The sequence below is a fragment of the Uranotaenia lowii genome, chromosome 2 (assembly GCF_029784155.1).
Source record: "Uranotaenia lowii strain MFRU-FL chromosome 2, ASM2978415v1, whole genome shotgun sequence".
NCBI lineage: Eukaryota > Metazoa > Arthropoda > Insecta > Diptera > Culicidae > Uranotaenia > Uranotaenia lowii.
In genome coordinates, this window is record NC_073692.1 from 81,043,471 (window position 1) to 81,064,087 (window position 20,617).

The 20,617-nt window shown below is 34.1% G+C and overlaps 1 protein-coding gene across 11 annotated transcripts in view; it reads right to left on the minus strand.

The window, feature by feature from the left end:
• Positions 1-20,617, minus strand: part of LOC129748107 (protein NDRG3) — a 214,119-nt gene that overhangs the window by 82,099 nt on the left and 111,403 nt on the right. For 7 of the 11 annotated variants that reach the window (XM_055742584.1, XM_055742591.1, XM_055742585.1 and 4 more), the window contains one exon: positions 8,248-8,331. The exons of 3 other annotated variants lie outside the window; for them this stretch is intronic. In XM_055742584.1, the coding sequence (XP_055598559.1) occupies positions 8,248-8,331 (84 nt within the window). Of the gene's footprint in view, positions 1-8,247; positions 8,332-15,291; positions 15,488-20,617 lie in introns of those variants that run through there. One more of the 11 variants, XM_055742587.1, reaches the window with a different exon arrangement.

The following is a 20,617-nucleotide window of genomic DNA, read 5'->3' on the forward strand; positions in this document are numbered from 1 at the left end:
GTTCTTCATTCAATGAATTTTGATGTGAAAATGAGAAAGTGAAAAAATGACCTGAGTATTGACGGGTGGTAAATTTGAGGCCATTAATAGTGTGTGCTAAGCGCGTATAGTGAATTAGGCTAGATCGATATACAATTTCTTAAAACCCATTCGAAAGTGCATGAAAATTCCAATAGATGGGAAAGAAATCATAAAAAGTTAAATGAGGTTGGTTCTGGTGCAAACATTTTACTTATCCCAACATATTGGTTGGAATGGTTGACGAATTTGTAGCAGATCACAGCAAGCGATGAGCGAAGGTGGGAGCTGCCCAACAAAACCTGGTGAGAAAGTTCCTTTTTTCATTCATATTCTCATTTCTCTTTCTCTTTTTGTCTCCATTAATGATTGATTAATCAATTTGTCGAATGACAGTCTACACCGGGCGAAGGGTGCGATATTGTGCTGTCAGTTGCGGGGTGCGAATCTCCACTATTATTCGGTAGACTTGTGTTGGGAGTTGGGTGGAACAGTTCCAGTCTCTCGAGATGCGTGGGAGACTTATGGCTCAATACCGCGTATAATGTTTGCTGAAACTTACAATATTTGACTGCGTACACATCGAATTATAGAACGCACTCGCATTTGAACATTTGAATTTGGAAAAACGTACTTCATATCGTCAATTACGGTTGTTTAATTTTTATTTTATTGTTGATTTGCTTAATTGTTTGAATTTCAATCCCAGTTTTGAGTCTTTTAATTGATTATCATTTATAGGATCACCTGTAAAATCATTTGTTACATAGCGTCTTATCTTCAATCAATTCATTCATTAGAATTCTTTAGAATTTACTGTTCAAAGTAGTATGCAATATACAAGAGTTGATAAAAAAAAATTATCATTTCATTAAAAAAAATATCATAAATCATAAATAATAACAATTCTTCTTACATTCTTTGTTTCGTACAAAAAAATGTAAAAATTTTGTTTCGCTGATTGATTTGATTAATTAATATTTTCGTATTTTTGGTGTTGGGAATCAGGTTCCAGTTTCGTTACTATGCTATCTCATAAGCAGATTTCGTTCAATTCAATCGTTGCCTATTGATATTTATTTGAAAGGTTCTAACTTTGTGTTACGGTTTTCCTAAAATGTTCAGCTCTTTTAAAAAGCACATGGAGGTCCTACTTCACATAATATTTGGTATTAATATTTATTTTACTTTTAGACATTTTCCGGTAAAGTTTTGTTTTTGGTCGGACTGAGGGTAAAGCTGTGGTAAGATGCGTCAAAAAGATAAGGTAGTGTGAAAGGTAAGAATTGGGTTTAATGAAAAGGTAAGATTTATTCATATAATTTCCATATTTCATATAATATTAGACCAACCAATCACTTGCCAACTGGGCAGATATCTAAACGTATGCGTAATACCTGTCATAGATTAATAACATTAAAAATGTTATTAATTTTTATAACGGTTGCGTAAGTGATTGACTTGTTCATCCAAATAACACATACATTTACACATACTGCATTCATTACATAACAGTTCACACGAAGCCATGGTGTCGGGTATGTGGTGATTTGCATTGAAGATCTGCCGAACTTGTTATCTAAAGAATGCAATTCAGCGCATGCGTTGGCGAAACTGCGGTGAATCCGTGCACCCATGGTGGATTATCTACATACATACATACATACATTTCAAATTCTTAAGAAACACCTAAATACTGCAAAGCTGTCAAAAATTAAAAGCAATTAAGGAATAAAATTATTATATGGGAGTTTTTTCGTTCGAAACCTACTACAGATAACCTGGTATAACAAATCTACTAAATTTTTTAATATTGAGGAATTGGAAAAATGCACAAATGTCATCAGAATCGGCCAACATTTGCGGCTACGGGAACGACAACATCTAACAGATTAAATTTCCTTGAAATAGATATTTTACGAACAGCTTTGAGGAGTTTAAAAAGATTCTCTCTAGAGTTTCATCCCACCGAACATGCCTTTCAATATACGAATAATATAAAACACGGCGAACAAAATCTTCAAACAATTTCAATTTAGGAGCTCGATATCGGTAATCGATTCGGTCAATCTGTATGGGAGAGTGGGGAATGCTGGGTTTCTTTTTTCGTTGTTCCATTACTTCTTTATTATAAAAGATACAATGAAAATAAAAAAATGGCATGGTTTTCTACATTTTCAAGGTATCATAAGGTATTTTTTTTTATTAATTTTTAATAAGTTATTTTCCCCAAATTTTGACTGTTTAAAAAAAAGCAATATTTTTTGGATTTTGAAAAATGGTGGGGAAAAGTGGGCCACTAAATTCAAATTGACCAAATAACATGCAAAGCTTATGAGTTTACCCAAAACTGTGATTACATAATTCATTTCGTAATTTTAAAGCAATTTCAGATGATGAAATAAAAAATAGAGCTGTGTATGATCGAATAGATTCCAAAACCTGGCTCGCGAACGTTTTGGCAAAATTTCTTATATAGGATGGACAAAATATTTTTCATAACTCTTCATTTGGTATAAGAAAACTATGCAGATAGGAAAAACGTATTTTAAGTTCTGAATGTGTATAAAACATAAAAATATAGGTGGTTCAAGATGTGTGGCCCACGATTCGCCACAAGCTATGATTTGCAAATTGGTTGTGTTTGTGTGACTTATTGATGTTTCATCAAAACTTCCTTTTCCACGTGAAAGATCATGACAAAACTGAGATCATAAGCGTATGAGAATATTTTTGTAATGAACTTTAGGTTCTCCATCGATGCAAGAAGCGGATGTTTTTTTAATTATGTAAGTAAATTTTTCTAACTTTTTTTTGCTTAATAAATAAAAGAAGCTTATGATGCGTATTTAAGTCAACAACATATAGAAATATATGCTCACGCAAAGCGACGACAATGGAAGTTGGTTTGAGATTTTTATCTCAACACACAGCTGAGATATTAAAAGTGGCCCACGTTTCCCCATGGCCCACGATACCCCAAAAATCGTTTTGAACAGTTGGAAATGATGTGTGCATAAAGAAAAAAAAAATCAAAATAAAATTCAATTTTTCACTTTTTTCATACATTAATTGTTGCATATTTGTTATTCTATGAAAAAAATGGTTAAATAATTAATTTATGCAACAGAAGTATGCAGCTTCTAGAATGGCCAGCAGTTCTTATAAAAATCATGAAATTAACGAAGATTCCCATTGGTTAGACGAGTTAAACTATTTCATTACCGATTTGTCCGATGAGTACATCTTTTAACTACACATTGGATTCACATTTATCACATTCGATGCGAATTCGAAAAATCATTTTATTTTTTTTGGAAAATCAAGACAATTAAGGACATTTTAAAAACCATTTTTCAAATATTAGGAATATTCTAGAAATTTTTGGAAAATCAGGATGGTCTCTCAAAAATCTGGACGAATCCTAAAAATCAGGACACCTGGCACCTCATAAGGTAGCGCTCTAAGAGCAGCGTCTTTTCTCGTAAAGGTACCAAAAACACTGTGTAAGACTCACTCAGATTTTTTCTCAAAAAAATGTGCAATGTGCAACATGTTTTCCCAAATTCAGGGAGCTTAAAAATAAAAAATCAGGGAAAATCAGGCTAACATAAAATGATCAAGCTGAGTGCCTTTTCTGGTCACCAATGTAAAATGTTATGGAGCTGGTACACAGTACCATTCATTTATTCTTACAAATTAGCTACATGCTCACTGTGACTTCAACTTTAAACGCGATATTTTTTATGTGATGCCTTTAATTCATATTTCCTATCAAAGATTGACCAGCTTTAACACGTTGAACTGACGAATATAGCGTTTTTCAAATATGTGATTTAGCAGTTAATTGAAAATCTACTTTTTTGGGCTTGTTTTATTTATATTTTAATATTTGAGATACAAATTTTCCGTGAAAACCAATCAAATCAGGCAAATCAGGCTTATTTTCAAAAATCAGGAAAAAACGAGGCTTATCAGGATAGCCATTCAAAAATCAGGCAAATCCTGAAATATCAGGCACATTGGCATCTCTGTGTGCAATAGATTTTACCGGAGAAGGAAGTTCTCTTTATCAGTGGATGTGAAGGATCTCGCCCACTCTTACCCAGTGATTTTTAAGTTCATTTTCCGCTTCGCTGTGAAATAAATCCGAGGCGTATGTGCTTACTATCTCATTCATATTTACTGAGCGATTTATCTCTTCCAACCAGGGTTTCCAATATTTTTATTTTATTTTTTTTTTCAAAAATCAGGGAACTGGTGAAATAAAAATAAGGCTAAATCAGGCTACGTGAAAGTAAACTTTATTACAGAAGTTCAGCTCAAAGTGTTGATCTTTTTTTTTTGGTCTTCGCTCTTCATTTTTGCTGTAATATGTGTTGCGAGCCCACTTGATTGAATAATTCTACTGAATCAAAGCAATCTAAAGATTCCCTTTTAGCCACATTTACACTTTTTGTTTTCAGCTTCGGTACCTAATCCAGTTCCTTACTATCGATTTTTCATCACATTCGCAAAAATCAGGTAAAATCAGGCATATTTTTAAAAATCAGGGAAACTCAATGGCTTATCAGGTTGTCAGGCTGAGCCTCGAAAAATCAGGCAAATCCTGAAAAATCAGGCAAATTGGCATCTCTGCTCCCAACACAGCTTAGGGGTAGCAGACGGAAAAAATTACATTCTCTTTTACTGGACAAGCCGATCTGAGGAGCTTTGTCATCCAATATGCCGTATAATTTCAAAAATACTATTTTTACAAGAAGTAATTGATAAAAGAGTCTTGAAATATTCTGATAAAACACTTAATGCTCTATGTTTGCAAAAAATCAAATAAAATCGTACAGTTTGTTGGAATCGACCAAATTCATGTCTGTTTTCACAGAAGTAAACCTTGGCTGAAGCCTTCGACACCATTTCTACCATGCCCTCGATTCTTCAGCTTTGAATGACATGGTCAGATTAGACCAAAACAGTTCAACTTGATTTCAGTTGAATTTTTACAAAATCGTATTTTCAGAAGGATCAAAATTTCTGATAACCCTATTTTAATTTTGGCAAATGTAGTTTTTGTTTATTATGTTTATTTAATGTAGATTTTTTCATCATAACATTTCAAGTCTCTAAATTTAGTGTCTTCCGTGCTATAACAATATTTATGAAAATTGGACGGAAAATCTGGCAGTGTTGCTAGATTCTTTTCACGAAGGAAAGAACGATCTGTTTGCGACATTATAACTTATTTCTCGCTACTCTTATGCTTCGCCGTCTTCGGCAAAGTAATAGCCAGTAAATTCTACAGTAAGCTCCATATAAGTATTCGAATTTTACTTTGCATCGCGTGAAAATGTAATATTAAAAAAAAATTGTGGCATTCTGCGAACAAATTTTCGCGTTTTTCCTTACAAAATTTCAAATCAAAACTGCAGTTTGCCGAGATTGGTTCGATTTGCTGCTAGATTAATTCGTTTTGTATAAAGAGTGTCCACGATGAAATTGCCACACTATGAAATAGCTCTAACTTTTTAACCGTTGATTAAAATTTAATCAAAATTTAGGTAGATTTAGTTAGTAGTGCATTGATAACATCCTGCAAGATTTAAAGTCCTGTGATCAAAACTCGCGGAAATGAAGTCGAAAGCACAGCTCGTGCTTGATAAAATCTTACGCATTCACAAGGATCTCTCGCATCGTTCCATCGCTAAAACTAAATTCTAAATGCAGTCTTCGGATGAAATATTTGTCATGGTTTAGGCTTCCAGAAAAACCGTTTTCAAAAGGAATCGGTAGAAGGGTACCAAAGTTATTGATGAAAAAACTGGATTTTCGTGTTCCTCCCGAACAAAATGTTTCAAAATCTCATACAAACTTGGGGCTCGTTGAGCGACCCCTTCCCATGATCCGATCTGGCCCAAATTTGGCATGAGACCTTGCACTAGGCCTAGCATCAATTTAAGTCACAACAAGTTTGAAATTTCTCATAGAAATTATGGCCGGGGAGAGGAAAAGGTGCGGCCGTTTCCGTCTGGACTGTAAATAAAATACGAGTAAAATAGTATAATAAAATTTAATAGTTATTTTTAATCCCTGAAAATTTGATGGCAATCGAATGAAAACTCGAATTTTGCAAATCAATTATGTGTGTGGCAATTTCATCGTGGACACCCTTTAAAGGAATACATCTCAAGTAATCAAATTACTTATTGAAAAAAAACTTGTCAGGCTTTGGCATCGAACCTCAACCTTCGTGGTAATAATCGAACACCCGACCACAAGGCCACGCCTAGCTGAAGATAAAATTCGAAGTTATGATATATCTGCAGGCGCAGCCACTCCGGAGGACTGAGATAAAGGGAAAAGATACGTCAATAATCACATAAATTGGGCAGCCAATGATTGAAATTGTGGTAATTTGTAGTAATTTGTGCGGGAAAATGAGAAGATTTTAGCTAAAATGAGAGAAATCAGTGCTCAGAAAGAAAGAGAGAGAAAATGTGCTATGGGCGATGGGCGCGTTCGCAGTCCCGGTATACGATTTCTCGTGTGTTAAACAGAGAGAGAAATAGCCTTCACTCCAATTTCACTCCGATTAGCTGTCATTCTTATGGAAATCTGTGTAGGAGTAAAGAGCAGGCTTTATTCTTTTTAGCAGGCCCAATCCCAATTTGTTGCAATTTGCGTAGAAGTCGCGGAATGTTGATCATTATCGTTCCAAATGCAAAGAATTCTCTCTCTATTGCAATCTCTCGACCAACCAAACCAGCTAATCAGGTAGTAAGCACCACAATGCCCTTTTTGCTAATTTGGGAATCCAGAATTGAGTACAAAAGTGTACAATTTTGTGCTCTTTTAGTGACTTAAGTCCCTTACAGCGTTCATATAAATCGCTTTTACAACTTTCAAGTTCATTTTTGACTCCATATAATTGACTCCTGGGAATTGACCAAAATAAGTCACCCAAAACGTACAATAAAATTACTTTTGCAGCTTTTAAGTAGATAAATGAGTAGAAAAATATAATTCACTTACGGGAATTGAGCGGTTGATTCCCTTCTTCAGCCCATATGTAAGCTTGAAGGCTTTACTCAAGTGAATATGAGACTTTTGGTTGTTTGGGTGGTATTTTTTTCCCAAGTGATGCTCTACAGTAACTAATCTATCAATTATGAAATGAACTTTTTGTTTGTTCAATCGCTCTTTGACATTTTCAAACAAATTTCCACCTGTCCCTCAATCTCTGATTGTGTGATTTTCCAGGTCCATAATAATCATCATTTTTCCCCATTCTTTCATCAGTATCGTTTAAAATCGCTTTAAGGTACGCAAAGTGTCTCAATTAACATTTCCAGCGAAATCAGCTGATAGGTACGGATTGCATCCCTTTCTCTCTCTCTCTCTCGATTACGATCTTTTCCTATTTGAAAGCATCAAATATTCATTGAGCAATGAGGGCTGGTGTTAAAATGCTAATGCACAGTGGGCAACATTCATGTTCGCTTACATTTTTTTTAAATTTTTGTCTTAATTTTATCTCTTTTCAGGATGAAATCACTTTTTGCCCAATTTAAAAAAAAAGCCAAGAAAAAAAAGTTTTTTTTTAAGTTGACACACTGTTCTGCAGCATTTTTCCAATGCATTTTTAACGAAACATTATCTGCCCTCAATAACGCTGCTGAACTAAACATGGAATGTTGCTTGCTTTCCTGTGTCGAAGGTCGCGGAATCAGGTTGAAGTTGTCTCTAAACTTCAAACAGCTATAAGGGAACCAGTAGCAGTTTTTGTTGTTGTCGATGTGATAAAATAATATCATGTAGGTTGAAATTTGCATATTCAATACTGCGAGTTGTTCGGATATAATTTGCCCAGTAAGTGCAACTATTGCTATACAATTTAATTGATGTAAGAATAGTTTGTTCAAGTTTATTTTTTGTATTGTCATCGAAAGTACTGCATGCGCTATAATAGGAGACAATAAGAGATAATAAATTTGAATACCTAACTCTAATCATGGTAGAAACGGAGAATGAGAGCTTTCGCGGATTTAGTTAATAAAAAAATGCAATTCAATTCAAAACAGAACTCAGCGTTAAAGGCGTCATCACTTTAATGCACTCATCGTTTAAACCAGTCATAATTTTTTTCAGACTACGGACTGGTTGTTATGGATTAGTATTTTTCGTTTTTTGTTGGTTAGTATTTAGTGGCAGTGGATTTCTAAAAAGCTAGCTTACCCCAACAGGCGCGCTTCCTCGGCAGTGTGAGCTGGAGCAGATGGCATTCTGACGTTGGCCGCTTTTCCGGTTCGGTCCCGGTCCCTGGAAAGCAATAACTCAATACATGCAGAGAGGCCATATACAAAACGAAAACGAGAAAAAAAACAGTGTGCCTTACGTATGGGACTTTGGGGAGGGGCGTTCAAGTAGGTACAATATTGATGGGGGATTTTGGGAAGGAAAGTTATGGAAATAGGGAAAAATGACGATGAATGAAGCCGCTCAGAAAATGAACTGCTGAAGAGTAAAGAGAGCCAATTTTTACCACATAAAAGCATAGTTGAAAAGAACGTAACTCGCAGGATAATAACAGACAAGAAATGCCAACCAAAATTTAGCAGTATTTAGCGATATGAATAAGTATTGTTCCCTGAAAAGACAAATTGGAAAATTTTGACAATTTTGACAATTTTGACAATTTTGAAATTTAAAAAAAAATTTAAAATAAGGCCATTTTGACAATTTTGACAATTTTGACAATTTTGACAATTTTGACAATTTTGACAATTTTGACAATTTTGACAATTTTGACAATTTTGACAATTTTGACAATTTTGACAATTTGACGATTTTGACAATTTTGACAATTTTGACAATTTTGACAATTTTGACAATTTTGACAATTTTGACAATTTTGACAATTTTGACAATTTTGACAATTTTGACAATTTTGACAATTTTGACAATTTTGACAATTTTGACAATTTTGACAATTTTGACAATTTTGACAATTTTGACAATTTTGACAATTTCGACAATTTTGACAATTTTGACAATTTTGACCATTTTGACAATTTTGACAATTTTGAGAATTTTGACAATTTTGACAATTTTGACAATTTTGACAATTTTGACAATTTTGACAATTTTGACAATTTTGACAATTTTGACAATTTTGACTTCTTTGACAGTTTTGACAATTTTGACAATTTTGACAATTTTGACAATTTTGACAATTTTGACAATTTTGACAATTTTGACAATTTTGACAATTTTTACAATTTTTACAATTTTTACAATTTTTACAATTTTTACAATTTTTACAATTTTGACAATTTTGACAATTTTGACAATTTTGACAATTTTGACAATTTCGACAATTTTGACAATTTTGACAATTTTGACAATTTTTACAATTTCGACAATTTTGACAATTTTGACAATTTTGACAATTTTGACAATTTTGACAATTTTGACAATTTTGACAATTTTGACAATTTTGACAATTTCGACAATTTTGACAATTTTGACAATTTTGACAATTTTGACAATTTTGACAATTTTGATAATTTTGACAATTTTGACAATTTGACAATTTTGACAATTTTGACAATTTTGACAATTTTGACAATTTTGACAATTTTGACAATTTTGACAATTTTGACAATTTTGACAATTTTGACAATTTTGACAATTTCGACAATTTTGACAATTTTGACAATTTTGACAATTTTGACAATTTGACAATTTTGACAATTTTGACAATTTTGACAATTTTGACAATTTTGACAATTTTGACAATTTTGGCAATTTTGACAATTTTGACAATTTGGGACAATTTTGACAATTTTGACAATTTTGACAATTTTGACAAATTTGACAATTTCGACAATTTAGATAATTTTGACAAATTTGACAATTTTGACATTGTTGACATTTATTTGTTTTTTTTTCTGTTTTTGTTTTTTCACTGTTCTCTGTTCGCATTTCTCTGTTCTCTGTTCTCTTTTCTCTTATCTCTGTTCTTTGTTCTCTGTTCTCTGTTCTCTGTTCCCTGTTCTCTGTTCTCTGTTCTCTGTTCTCTGTTCTCTGTTCTCTGTTCTCTGTTCTCTGTTCTCTGTTCTCTGTTCTCTGTTCTCTGTTCTCTGTTCTCTGTTCTCTGTTCTCTGTTCTCTGTTCTCTGTTCTCTGTTCTCTGTTCTCTGTTCTCTGTTCTCTGTTCTCTGTTCTCTGTTCTCTGTTCTCTGTTCTCTGTTCTCTGTTCTCTGTTCTCTGTTCTCTGTTCTCTGTTCTCTGTTCTCTGTTCTCTGTTCTCTGTTCTCTGTTCTCTGTTCTCTGTTCTCTGTTCTCTGTTAGCTGTTCTCTGTTCTCTGTTCTCTGTTCTCTGTTCCCTGTTCATTGTTCTCCTTCTATGCTCTCCGTTTCTGTTCTCCGTTCTCTGTTCTCTGTTCTCCGCTCTCTTTTCTGTTTTGGGTGTATCTCAATGATTTACATTAAAAATATTTTAAAATTTTTTAAAAGCTTCCCGCTGATTGTAAATTGAAACCCAACAGATGTCAAATGGCAAAAATTCCTAGCTGTAACCAGAAACTCGGAAAGTCCGGGTAACCGGGAAGGGGCACCCCAAAGTCAAACGAAACAAAAATCAGGGGAAGGATCATTTATGGTGATTAGTATGTGTGTATGTGTTTGAATCGTCGGAATGTTGGGCTAGATTGGCTCGATTTGTTTATCAAACTTTTCTCGAGTCACTTTCCTTGATGAAAAGAGAGAATTTCTATTGTTTTGGTCCCGCATGAAATAGGCGCCATTTGCTGTGTGCCATTCATTCCCATAGGAATGGAAATCGTTGGAATGCTGATTTGGATGGGTTTTTTTTTTGGGTTGTTCTTTCCGCTTTTCCCTCTTTTTTGCTGCGCTTTTTTCTTGAATGATAGCAGCCTGTCAAAATAACCTATCCCGGATATCAATTTGGGCTTCTGTCGAAAGCCGAGATTGGATGAACGTTTTGGCGATCAATGATGGATTCAAGAAATGCTAGATTTTCGGAAAGGGTAATAGCTCGTTCAGATCTGGAGGAAGAATTCGGTACAGATGGGCAATTTTGGGACAAATTGATGAAGCACGATGAATGGAATCGTGGCCACTTAAATCGAATGATTTGGAATTCATGTGAATGTTCGTTTTTGGGTAAGTTAAATTGTTGAACCATGTTTGTTAAAACACTTTATGAATAAACAATAATGTTCAGAAAATGTTTGATTCAACATGGAGATTTAAAGGTATTTCCACGAACCTTCTTTCGATTTTGCTGTTCAAATTTGCTTCTAGTCCAGTTCAGTTTCGCTTTTTCTTTTTTTTTTTACCGACTTTGATATTCGATTCGAAAAGAAAAATGCTATTGCCTTAAGAATCCAGCTGGCGAGCGCACTTTTCATTTCATTTTTTTTATTTTCCGACACCAGAATACAAATGCTTGGAACGAACAGTTTTACTGAAATGCTTTTTCCCTCCAGCCATGATGGAAAATAGAGGAAGCTATTTTCGAATATTTCCTAACCGTGTACAGAAATCAAACGTCTAACAACGTCTCGCAAATATGTATGTATGTACATCTAAATTCGATTTCGTTTTACTTTTTGCTGGAAATTTTTCGTTCCTGGCTTGCAGCAATTGATGCAACCCTCGTCTGTTCCGTGGAAAACATCATTGGGGAGCTTTGACCTCGGGTTCGATTCGAAGAAGTTTGATGGAACTTTTCAACTGCAATTTTTCACTGGAATATGGCACGCGGCAAAGCTGGTTGGCAAATTGAACTATGAGCATTCATATTTTTTGCCCAGCCGGAGGTCGGAGAAAAGCTGCTGATGCCGACAAACTCAAACAGGAAACTATTATCCCCCTATTTGAAGTGTAAGTTGGCATGTTGGGTGTTGCGACTTTTGGATCGCAGGTATTGTGGAAATTTATTTTCCTAATACGTGCTGATGAAGAATGGAAAAATTTATCAGGTCAATTTAGCAAGGCAATTTTAGACTGAAATGATGGGCTGAAAATTTGTAATACGGTATTTCATACTTGGAAAAAATGTTAAGAATTTTTTATTTAAAGATAGAAAAATAAATTGTAAAAATAATGAACTTTGAAATGTTGTAATTGACAATTTGTTATTTGACTCGCCTTTGGTTTGCATATCAAATTAATATTCCAACATTGGATAACATTTTTGACATTTTCGTCATTTTTGTCGTTTTTGTCATTTTTGTCATTTTTGTCATTTTTGTCATTTTTGTCATTTTTGTCATTTTTGTCATTTTTGTCATTTTTGTCATTTTAGTCATTTTTGTCATTTTTGTCATTTTTGTCATTTTTGTCATTTTTGTCATTTTTGTCATTTTTGTCATTTTTGTCATTTTTGTCATTTTTGTCATTTTTGTCATTTTTGTCATTTTTGTCATTTTTGTCATTTTTGTCATTTTTGTCATTTTTGTCATTTTTGTCATTTTTGTCATTTTTGTCATTTTTGTCATTTTTGTCATTTGTCATTTTTGTCATTTTTGTCATTTTTGTCATTTTTGTCATTTTTGTCATTTTTGTCATTTTTGTCATTTTTGTCATTTTTGTCATTTTTGTCATTTTTGTCATTTTTGTCATTTTTGTCATTTTTGTCATTTTTGTCATTTTTGTCATTTTTGTCATTTTTGTCATTTTTGTCATTTTTGTCATTTTTGTCATTTTTGTCATTTTTGTCATTTTTGTCATTTTTGTCATTTTTGTCATTTTTGTCATTTTTGTCATTTTTGTCATTTTTGTCATTTTTGTCATTTTTGTCATTTTTGTCATTTTTGTCATTTTTGTCATTTTTGTCATTTTTGTCATTTTTGTCATTTTTGTCATTTTTGTCATTTTTGTCATTTTTGTCATTTTTGTCATTTTTGTCATTTTTGTCATTTTTGTCATTTTTGTCATTTTTGTCATTTTTGTCATTTTTGTCATTTTTGTCATTTTTGTCATTTTTGTCATTTTTGTCATTTTTGTCATTTTTGTCATTTTTGTCATTTTTGTCATTTTTGTCATTTTTGTCATTTTTATCATTTTTGTCATTTTTGTCATTTTTGTCATTTTTGTCATTTTTGTCATTTTTGTCATTTTTGTCATTTTTGTCATTTTTGTCATTTTTGTCATTTTTATCATTTTTGTCATTTTTGTCATTTTTGTCATTTTTGTCATTTTTGTCATTTTTGTCATTTTTGTCATTTTTGTCATTTTTGTCATTTTTGTCATTTTTGTCATTTTTGTCATTTTTGTCATTTTTGTCATTTTTGTCATTTTTGTCATTTTTGTCATTTTTGTCATTTTTGTCATTTTTGTCATTTTTGTCATTTTTGTCATTTTTGTCATTTTTGTCATTTTTGTCATTTTTGTCATTTTTGTCATTTTTGTCATTTTTGTCATTTTTGTCGTTTTTGTCATTTTTGTTATTTTTGTAATTTTTGTCATTTTTGCCATTTCTGCCATTTTTGTCATTTTTGTCATTTTTGTCATTTTTGTCATTTTTGTCATTTTTGTCATTTTTGTCATTTTTGTCATTTTTGTCATTTTTGTCATTTTTGTCATTTTTGTCATTTTTGTCATTTTTGTCATTTTTGTCATTTTTGTCATTTTTGTCATTTTTGTCATTTTTGTCATTTTTGTCATTTTTGTCATTTTTGTCATTTTTGTCATTTTTGTCATTTTTGTCATTTTTGTCATTTTTGTCATTTTTGTCATTTTTGTCATTTTTGTCATTTTTGTCATTTTTGTCATTTTTGTCATTTTTGTCATTCTTGTCATTTTTGTCATTTTTGTCATTTTTATCATTTTTGTCATTTTTGTCATTTTTGTCATGTTTGTCATTTTTGTCATTTTTGTCATTTTTGTCATTTTTGTCATTTTTGTTATTTTTGTCATTTTTGTCATTTTTGTCATTTTTGTCATTTTTGTCATTTTTGTCATTTTTGTCATTTTTGTCATTTTTGTCATTTTTGTTGTCATTTTTGTTGTCATTTTTGTTGTCATTTTTGTTGTCATTTTTGTTGTCATTTTTGTTGTCATTTTTGTTGTCATTTTTGTTGTCATTTTTGTTGTCATTTTTGTTTTCATTTTTGTTGTCATTTTTGTTGTCATTTTTGTTGTCATTTTTGTTGTCATTTTTGTTGTCATTTTTGTTGTCATTTTTGTTGTCATTTTTGTTGTCATTTTTGTCATTTTTGTCATTTATGTCATTTTTGTCATTTTTGTCTTGTTAGTTTTGTCAATTTTATCATTGTTTTAAATTTTTTCGTTGTTGTCAGTTTTTTTCTTTTTTTATTTTTGTCAGTTATGCATTTTTGTTATTTTTGTCATCGTCACAATAATCTTGAAGTATGGTGTGGTGGATGCCATGAAATTATTAAAATTAAATCACAATTCAAATCCTCCTGATGATGTACTTGTTGCAAAACTAAATGTTTGTTTATAAAAAATCAAATTTAAATCTTAGATCTATCCTCGCGTATGTTCACAATAATGTACCCATATCAAGAGCAGAAATATGTTAAAGATTATGATCCTTCTTCTCCGAAAAGGATTTCAATCTCGGATTCGTATCCTTTTTAAGCTACGCTCACCATTCGGGCTAAAATAATTCAGGAAAAGTCGTTTTCCCCGAACAGGTCGTAAGGTTACACAAACTTTTCCAACCAGAACGTTCCTTTCGGTCATCCGAACAGGAGAAAATGTCCCTCCCGGAGACCATTCATTCTTATCTACCAAATTCCATTCGTTAGGCGAAGTTCTATGTGGGTACAACAGATTGGCACATACTATTCCATACATTCATTCAAACACATATCAGTCGGTATGCATATGTAAGGAATTTATTCTACGTTGCTGCTCTTCTCTGGAATCAAGCGTTTGATAAATGCTGCAGCAATGGCGTGCCAGATTCATATCGCACAAAATTAACACTTGATTCTCCAGTCGTCATCGTCGTCTCCTCCGGCTAATCCAACCACTCAACTGAGCAAGAACACTAAGAACAGCAGCACCGGAGACAATGAATGCATCCAGCTTGCGAAAGATAGTGGTGGCGGTGGAAATGACCTCAATTGAGCACATCCCAAGTTTTGATGGCGATGTAAATAATGCGACAATTGTGTGTATGTCATTTGACGATGACGTTAGAGGGAATGACATTAGGAGATTATAGAGCATCTCGAGGTAGCGTGTTTCACGAATGTTCTTACAGTCAAACGATACCTACTTCAGTTTTTTGGCAGCTTTACCCAGTAGCGACATCAGGGGGGCATACGTAGACATTGAGAATAGTTTCTTCAATTTCACCATTTTGAGTCCTATCGATGCTGATGAAGGTTCATAGTAAGTATTGAACCCGGGAGCAGAAAACCAGCGTAAACAAATCAGAACCGAACAAAACAAGTTGATGCACCGAACTGACGCTCGAGGAAGCTGAGAAGGTTTATTACAAAAGTTTCAGATTTCTGATTGAATGGATTGGGAGCAAGCTTGGAAAAAAACCTTATAGACACCGTCGTCCTCCAAAGATGGTTGAGGCACGGCCTTGCCCGCTTCAAGCTCGGGATTATCAATTGAACCAAATTGCCAGCTGATACACAGATCGGTCTGCCTGTCTGTGAAAACAGTAACAGAGAGAGAGAGAGCGAGTCGGGCAGACGCGATGAACTGAGATAAGGCCGAGTTACAGCTGGAAAAAAGCCGATTGGATGATTGTTTTTATTCGGTTGTTGTGGTTTTTGTTGTAATAACAGCAGCTGGAGAGTTGCTCCGTCTTCTATCGGAATTATTGGCTTTGTTCGTGTGTCTCTGGCTATGCCTGTTTGTTGAGAGAATGAACGACGAGCGGAATCGCAATTACCCCGATGTTATGGTTTTGTTTTGTAGGAAAAGTGTGATAAACACTTTCAGCGAAATGGATTCGCTGTGGATGGCCGGTAACCTTCAGACAACCGATCAAGTTCAATTGATGGAAGGCATCGTCGTATATCAAATGATAAAAATCCATCTTTTCACTTTATTATACCTATCAGAAATATAAAATTTCCTTATCACAGTCTGGGAACCTAATGTTGGTCGATTCAAAAGGACAAAACCATGAAAACAATGTCACTTTGATTCTCAACAGAGTCATTCCTATTTTCTGAGTTGCGGAAAACTTAAAGATTAGAAAAAATACCTTCAGGGATGATGACTTTTGGATTGTCGTATCAGTCTGAGATCCAGGACCTTCATCAGAGGAGAAATGGGTTCCAGTTAATTCTGAACATGTTTTTGACAAAATAGGTTTGGAACAACGTAAAATTGAATCAGATAAAGGTCGGACTTGGGCAAGATCGAATCCCGGTCATGGTATACAGAAAAGGTGTTCGGATCAAATAGTGGTCAACCTAAAATCGCAGTACTTTTTCTAACCATTCATATAAAAAAAAACCTGAACACCCCTCATTTTGTGGGTGTATAAAAGTACGTAGAATGATGCTTCTGTTTGGATTTCGACTGTTAGTTATCAAAATGGCGTCCAAGCAAGAGGAGCAAAGAATCAAAATTTTGAGCAGGCGTCGCAACAATCCAAGCTATACGCACACAGAAACCGTTGAATGCGGCGAATCAACCGGCACCAAAGTAATAAAAGTGTACGGGGAACATTTGTCGACAACTAGGAAGCCTGGATCTATCGACTCATAAGATGGTAGTGACTCCAAATCGTAACGAAAAGCAAAACCTTACGGCAAAAACAAGATCTCGGAAGCTGTATACGACATTATTGATTGCGTAGTAATCGACGGCAAAACCTACGGCAAGGTAGACTACAGACAGCTTTCTCGACAAGCGTAGTATACAGCAACCGGAAGGGGAAAGATGGCAGACATTTTCAAGCATATCAAGAAACTTACTAAGCAGAACCTTAAGAAGACCCAAACAATTGTTGGCAACTAGGAGCAGTTCAACGCGAACTAACGTTCTGCGGCGAAGAAACTAGATGTCAGTGGTGTCAAACGAAAGGCTCGGGAAATTGGACGAGGTCGACCGGAATCTTAACTGAGTATTCTTACGTCTTCCAATGGATGATGCTATTCAAAGTTGAGCTATTCCAAAAAAGGAACCACCAAAAAGTGTTTTACTTCTACAAAGACGGAGAATCCAAAGACGATGTCAAAATTCAAGAATTTTACACGTCGACAAGAAAGTGAAGGGTAGCAGAGGTATTTCAAAACATTAAATTGTCAAATTCTCGAATTTTTTGTGTGAAGAGAAAAAATAGCAGTTTCGTAACAAACAATGATTAATGGTGCCCAAGAAGTGCCTTCCAAAACGAATTCTGCCGATCTTGCAGCAGCACACGAGCTTCTTGATGTTTTGGCTGGATTTCATTCAGGACACTACGGCAAAAAAGCCCTGGAGTGGTATGCAGCCAACAACGTCCAATTCTTGCCACGATGAGCACACGCCCTACAATCCAGTGCACCCGATTGAACAAATAGGGCAATCGTAAAGCGGAGTTTTGACAATTTACTGTTTTTAAATATCAATAACACCTTTCTTCTGTCGTGTATAATTTTGGATTTTAGACATCGTCTTTTGAAGCAAATGCTACAAATTTGTTGGTCTGTGTACTAAATTTTTGAGCGCCGTTTCTCTTGCTTGGATGCCATTTGGGCAACGGAAGAGCTATAGTCAAAAAAACACACCTGTGGCATTAGGTGTTGACTACAAAATATGAGTTTTTTTTTTTTTTTGAGGCAATATTCTAAGAATACTTAAATATTATAACGAAAAAATTAAGTACGTAAGTTTTAGATTAGCCTTGTAAGTGTTCACCATCGTTTGAACTTTTTCGGAGAAATGCACAACTCATTGATAATCATGGAAAGTGCTATCGTTTGATCGGAGAGCACAAAAATGTGAAATGAAATTTGGATCTTTGTAGTGGTAGGTCCTTTGCACGAGTATCCAACCTTCTACAACGATTAAAGCTTTTTTTTATCAGATTTAAGCTTTTTTGATCAGATTTAAGCTTTTCAGCTGTTTTTAAGCTTTCATCTCCAATGCTATCAAGGCAAGTAACGCTGTTCAATGAAGTTTGGTCGAAACGGATAGAAACGGGTATAAACAAGTAGAAATGGATTGACAGTTGATCACTTGTCTGTTTCCAATTGATTTCGACCGATTTCAACCAGGTCAAAACGAATTCTGCTGCCGAGCTGGAACGGTTTCGACTTGCTCCAATTTGCTCCATTGAACAACGACCTGACTAGTTTCTACGAAAACATTGGCTTGTCAGTTGACAGAAACTAGTTGAAACCGATTTTCCCCCAGAAGAGAGTGAATAGAGAGGATTGCCTATTTAGCCTGTAAGTTCTGCAGTGTGAAAGAAATATTGGCAAAGTTCTGAACTGTTGAGAATTTTTGGCCGTTTGACCATAAAATCATCTTTCTCGTGTACCATAAAACAACATTTAGTTCGACAATCACAAATAGAAGAATGCATGACATTTCGTATAGTAGGTAGTAGTCGACTATTGCGTAAGTATTTGGTCGCATTCGTTTGATGGCACGAACAATGAAACTGATAAAAGCAGGCTGAGCAACTGTCAGAGAGAAGATCAATTTTAGGTTTACAAATCTGTTTCAGATCCGGCGCTTCCTCGGTATACACTGATGTACCACAAGGGAGTCACTTGAGACCTCTTCTTTTCATGACTGTTACAAACAAGTTTTTCGAATTACTGTAGGACTTGTTCATGGTGATACCGAAAAACCTGTAATTTTAATCAAAATCCCTGTAAATATTACCGAAATTCCTTTTTACATTGCCGAGATATCATTAAATATGATCATAATATACTTGAACTTTTAACCTATTAATATTTTTCGAACAACCTGCCTATTTTATCAAAACACAGTACTCGCTCGTTAATCGGACGCTTTAAATCGGACACGTTCTGTAATACTGGGGAAGTTTGTTTAAAATTCACGAATTGATAAGAATTCTTGTGGCACCGGTATTTAATGGGCAGAACTGTTATTTCATATAGTTTTCTTAAAGTGTTTAGAGCTCTTAAACTAAGGTTGCCAGATATTGGTTTTATTCGGGTTTTCCCGGATGTTGAATACACATTATGGGAACAGTTCGGCTCGGCCCGGTTTCCTGAATTTCATTAAAAAAAAGCCTGGATTTATTTACTTTATTTATTTGGCCAATCAAACAAAAAAAAACAAATTGTGTTGCAATTTTTTTTAATAACGCCTCCAAAACGAAATTTCTCGAGAAAGTTTTATAAAAATAACCATAAAAGGTTTTTTGGAAGTCTAAATATTATTTCATACCTGTGGATGATTTTTGATTTAAACGATTTTTTAATTTTTTTTCTAGATTTTTGATGAGTAGTTTTTGGGTTTGAACAAAATTTGACAGAAATTGCCCGGATTTTTGGTCTTCAACTTTGAAATTAAATGCCCGGATTTTGCCAGGTTTTTATATAAAATTGCCCGAATTTGTCCGGCCCGGGTACGTGCTGAAAAAAAAATCTGGCAACCTTAACTTAAACTCATTCGTATATACCCAGCAAATATTGTTGTAGCTATATTCTGCCGTTTTGATAAACGTTCCACATACGTTATAGAATGATCGTATGAAAGTTGAAAAAATTTATCTACCAAAAAAAAAACATAGATTTCATTTCAGTCTTAAGCGACGAAAACTATACCAATTGGGCGTTATCCGATACCTGAATCGTACCTATCGGAAGAATGCAAGAAAGCGCCAAATTTTGCTCTCATAGCCTTCAGATCGTTACCAGAAACAATATTTTCTGGTTATTTCATTTGTCAATATAACTCAATTCCTATCTGATTTTTAGCCAACTGGATGCACTGCCGGTTGCAGACATGACAATGATTTTCTCATTTGAAGCCCGCGCGGGAGCAAAATCATTTTCAAGTTTACAAACATGGCGGACTTTCTCTCACACCCGATTTAAACTGACTTCAGACGATATTTTATACGATCTTTTCACTATGCAGTTGGAAATGCGATTATACCATTATATACAACTTAAGTTATCATTTCTGATACGATTTCATGTTTGCTGGGTAGTTTTCTTTGCTTTGTCCTCGTTTTCTTTGTCAGTCATCGTTGATATATCAACAATATGATGAAAAATGGCGTTATTTACTTCGCATCTCCAGCCATCGGACGTTTTCTGCAGTTGGGCGCACCTTTCGGTCCCAACAGCGCCCGTTTTAGAGCGAATGCTGTATTTGAAAAGTTATTTAAATAAAAATAAAATCGAAAAACGGTAGAGTTTACTGAAAAACCTGTATATGTATGGGAGAGTGGGGAATCCTGGGCCACTTTTTTTCGTTGTTCCGTAACTTCTTTATTGTGAAAGATAAAATGAAAATAAAAAATGGTATGGTTTTCTACATTTTCAAGTTATCATAAGGTATTTTTTTAATTTTTAATAAGTTATTTTCCCCCAATTCTGACTGTTTGAAAAAAAAAGCAATATTTTTTGGATTTTGAAAAATGGTGGGGAATCGTGGGTCAT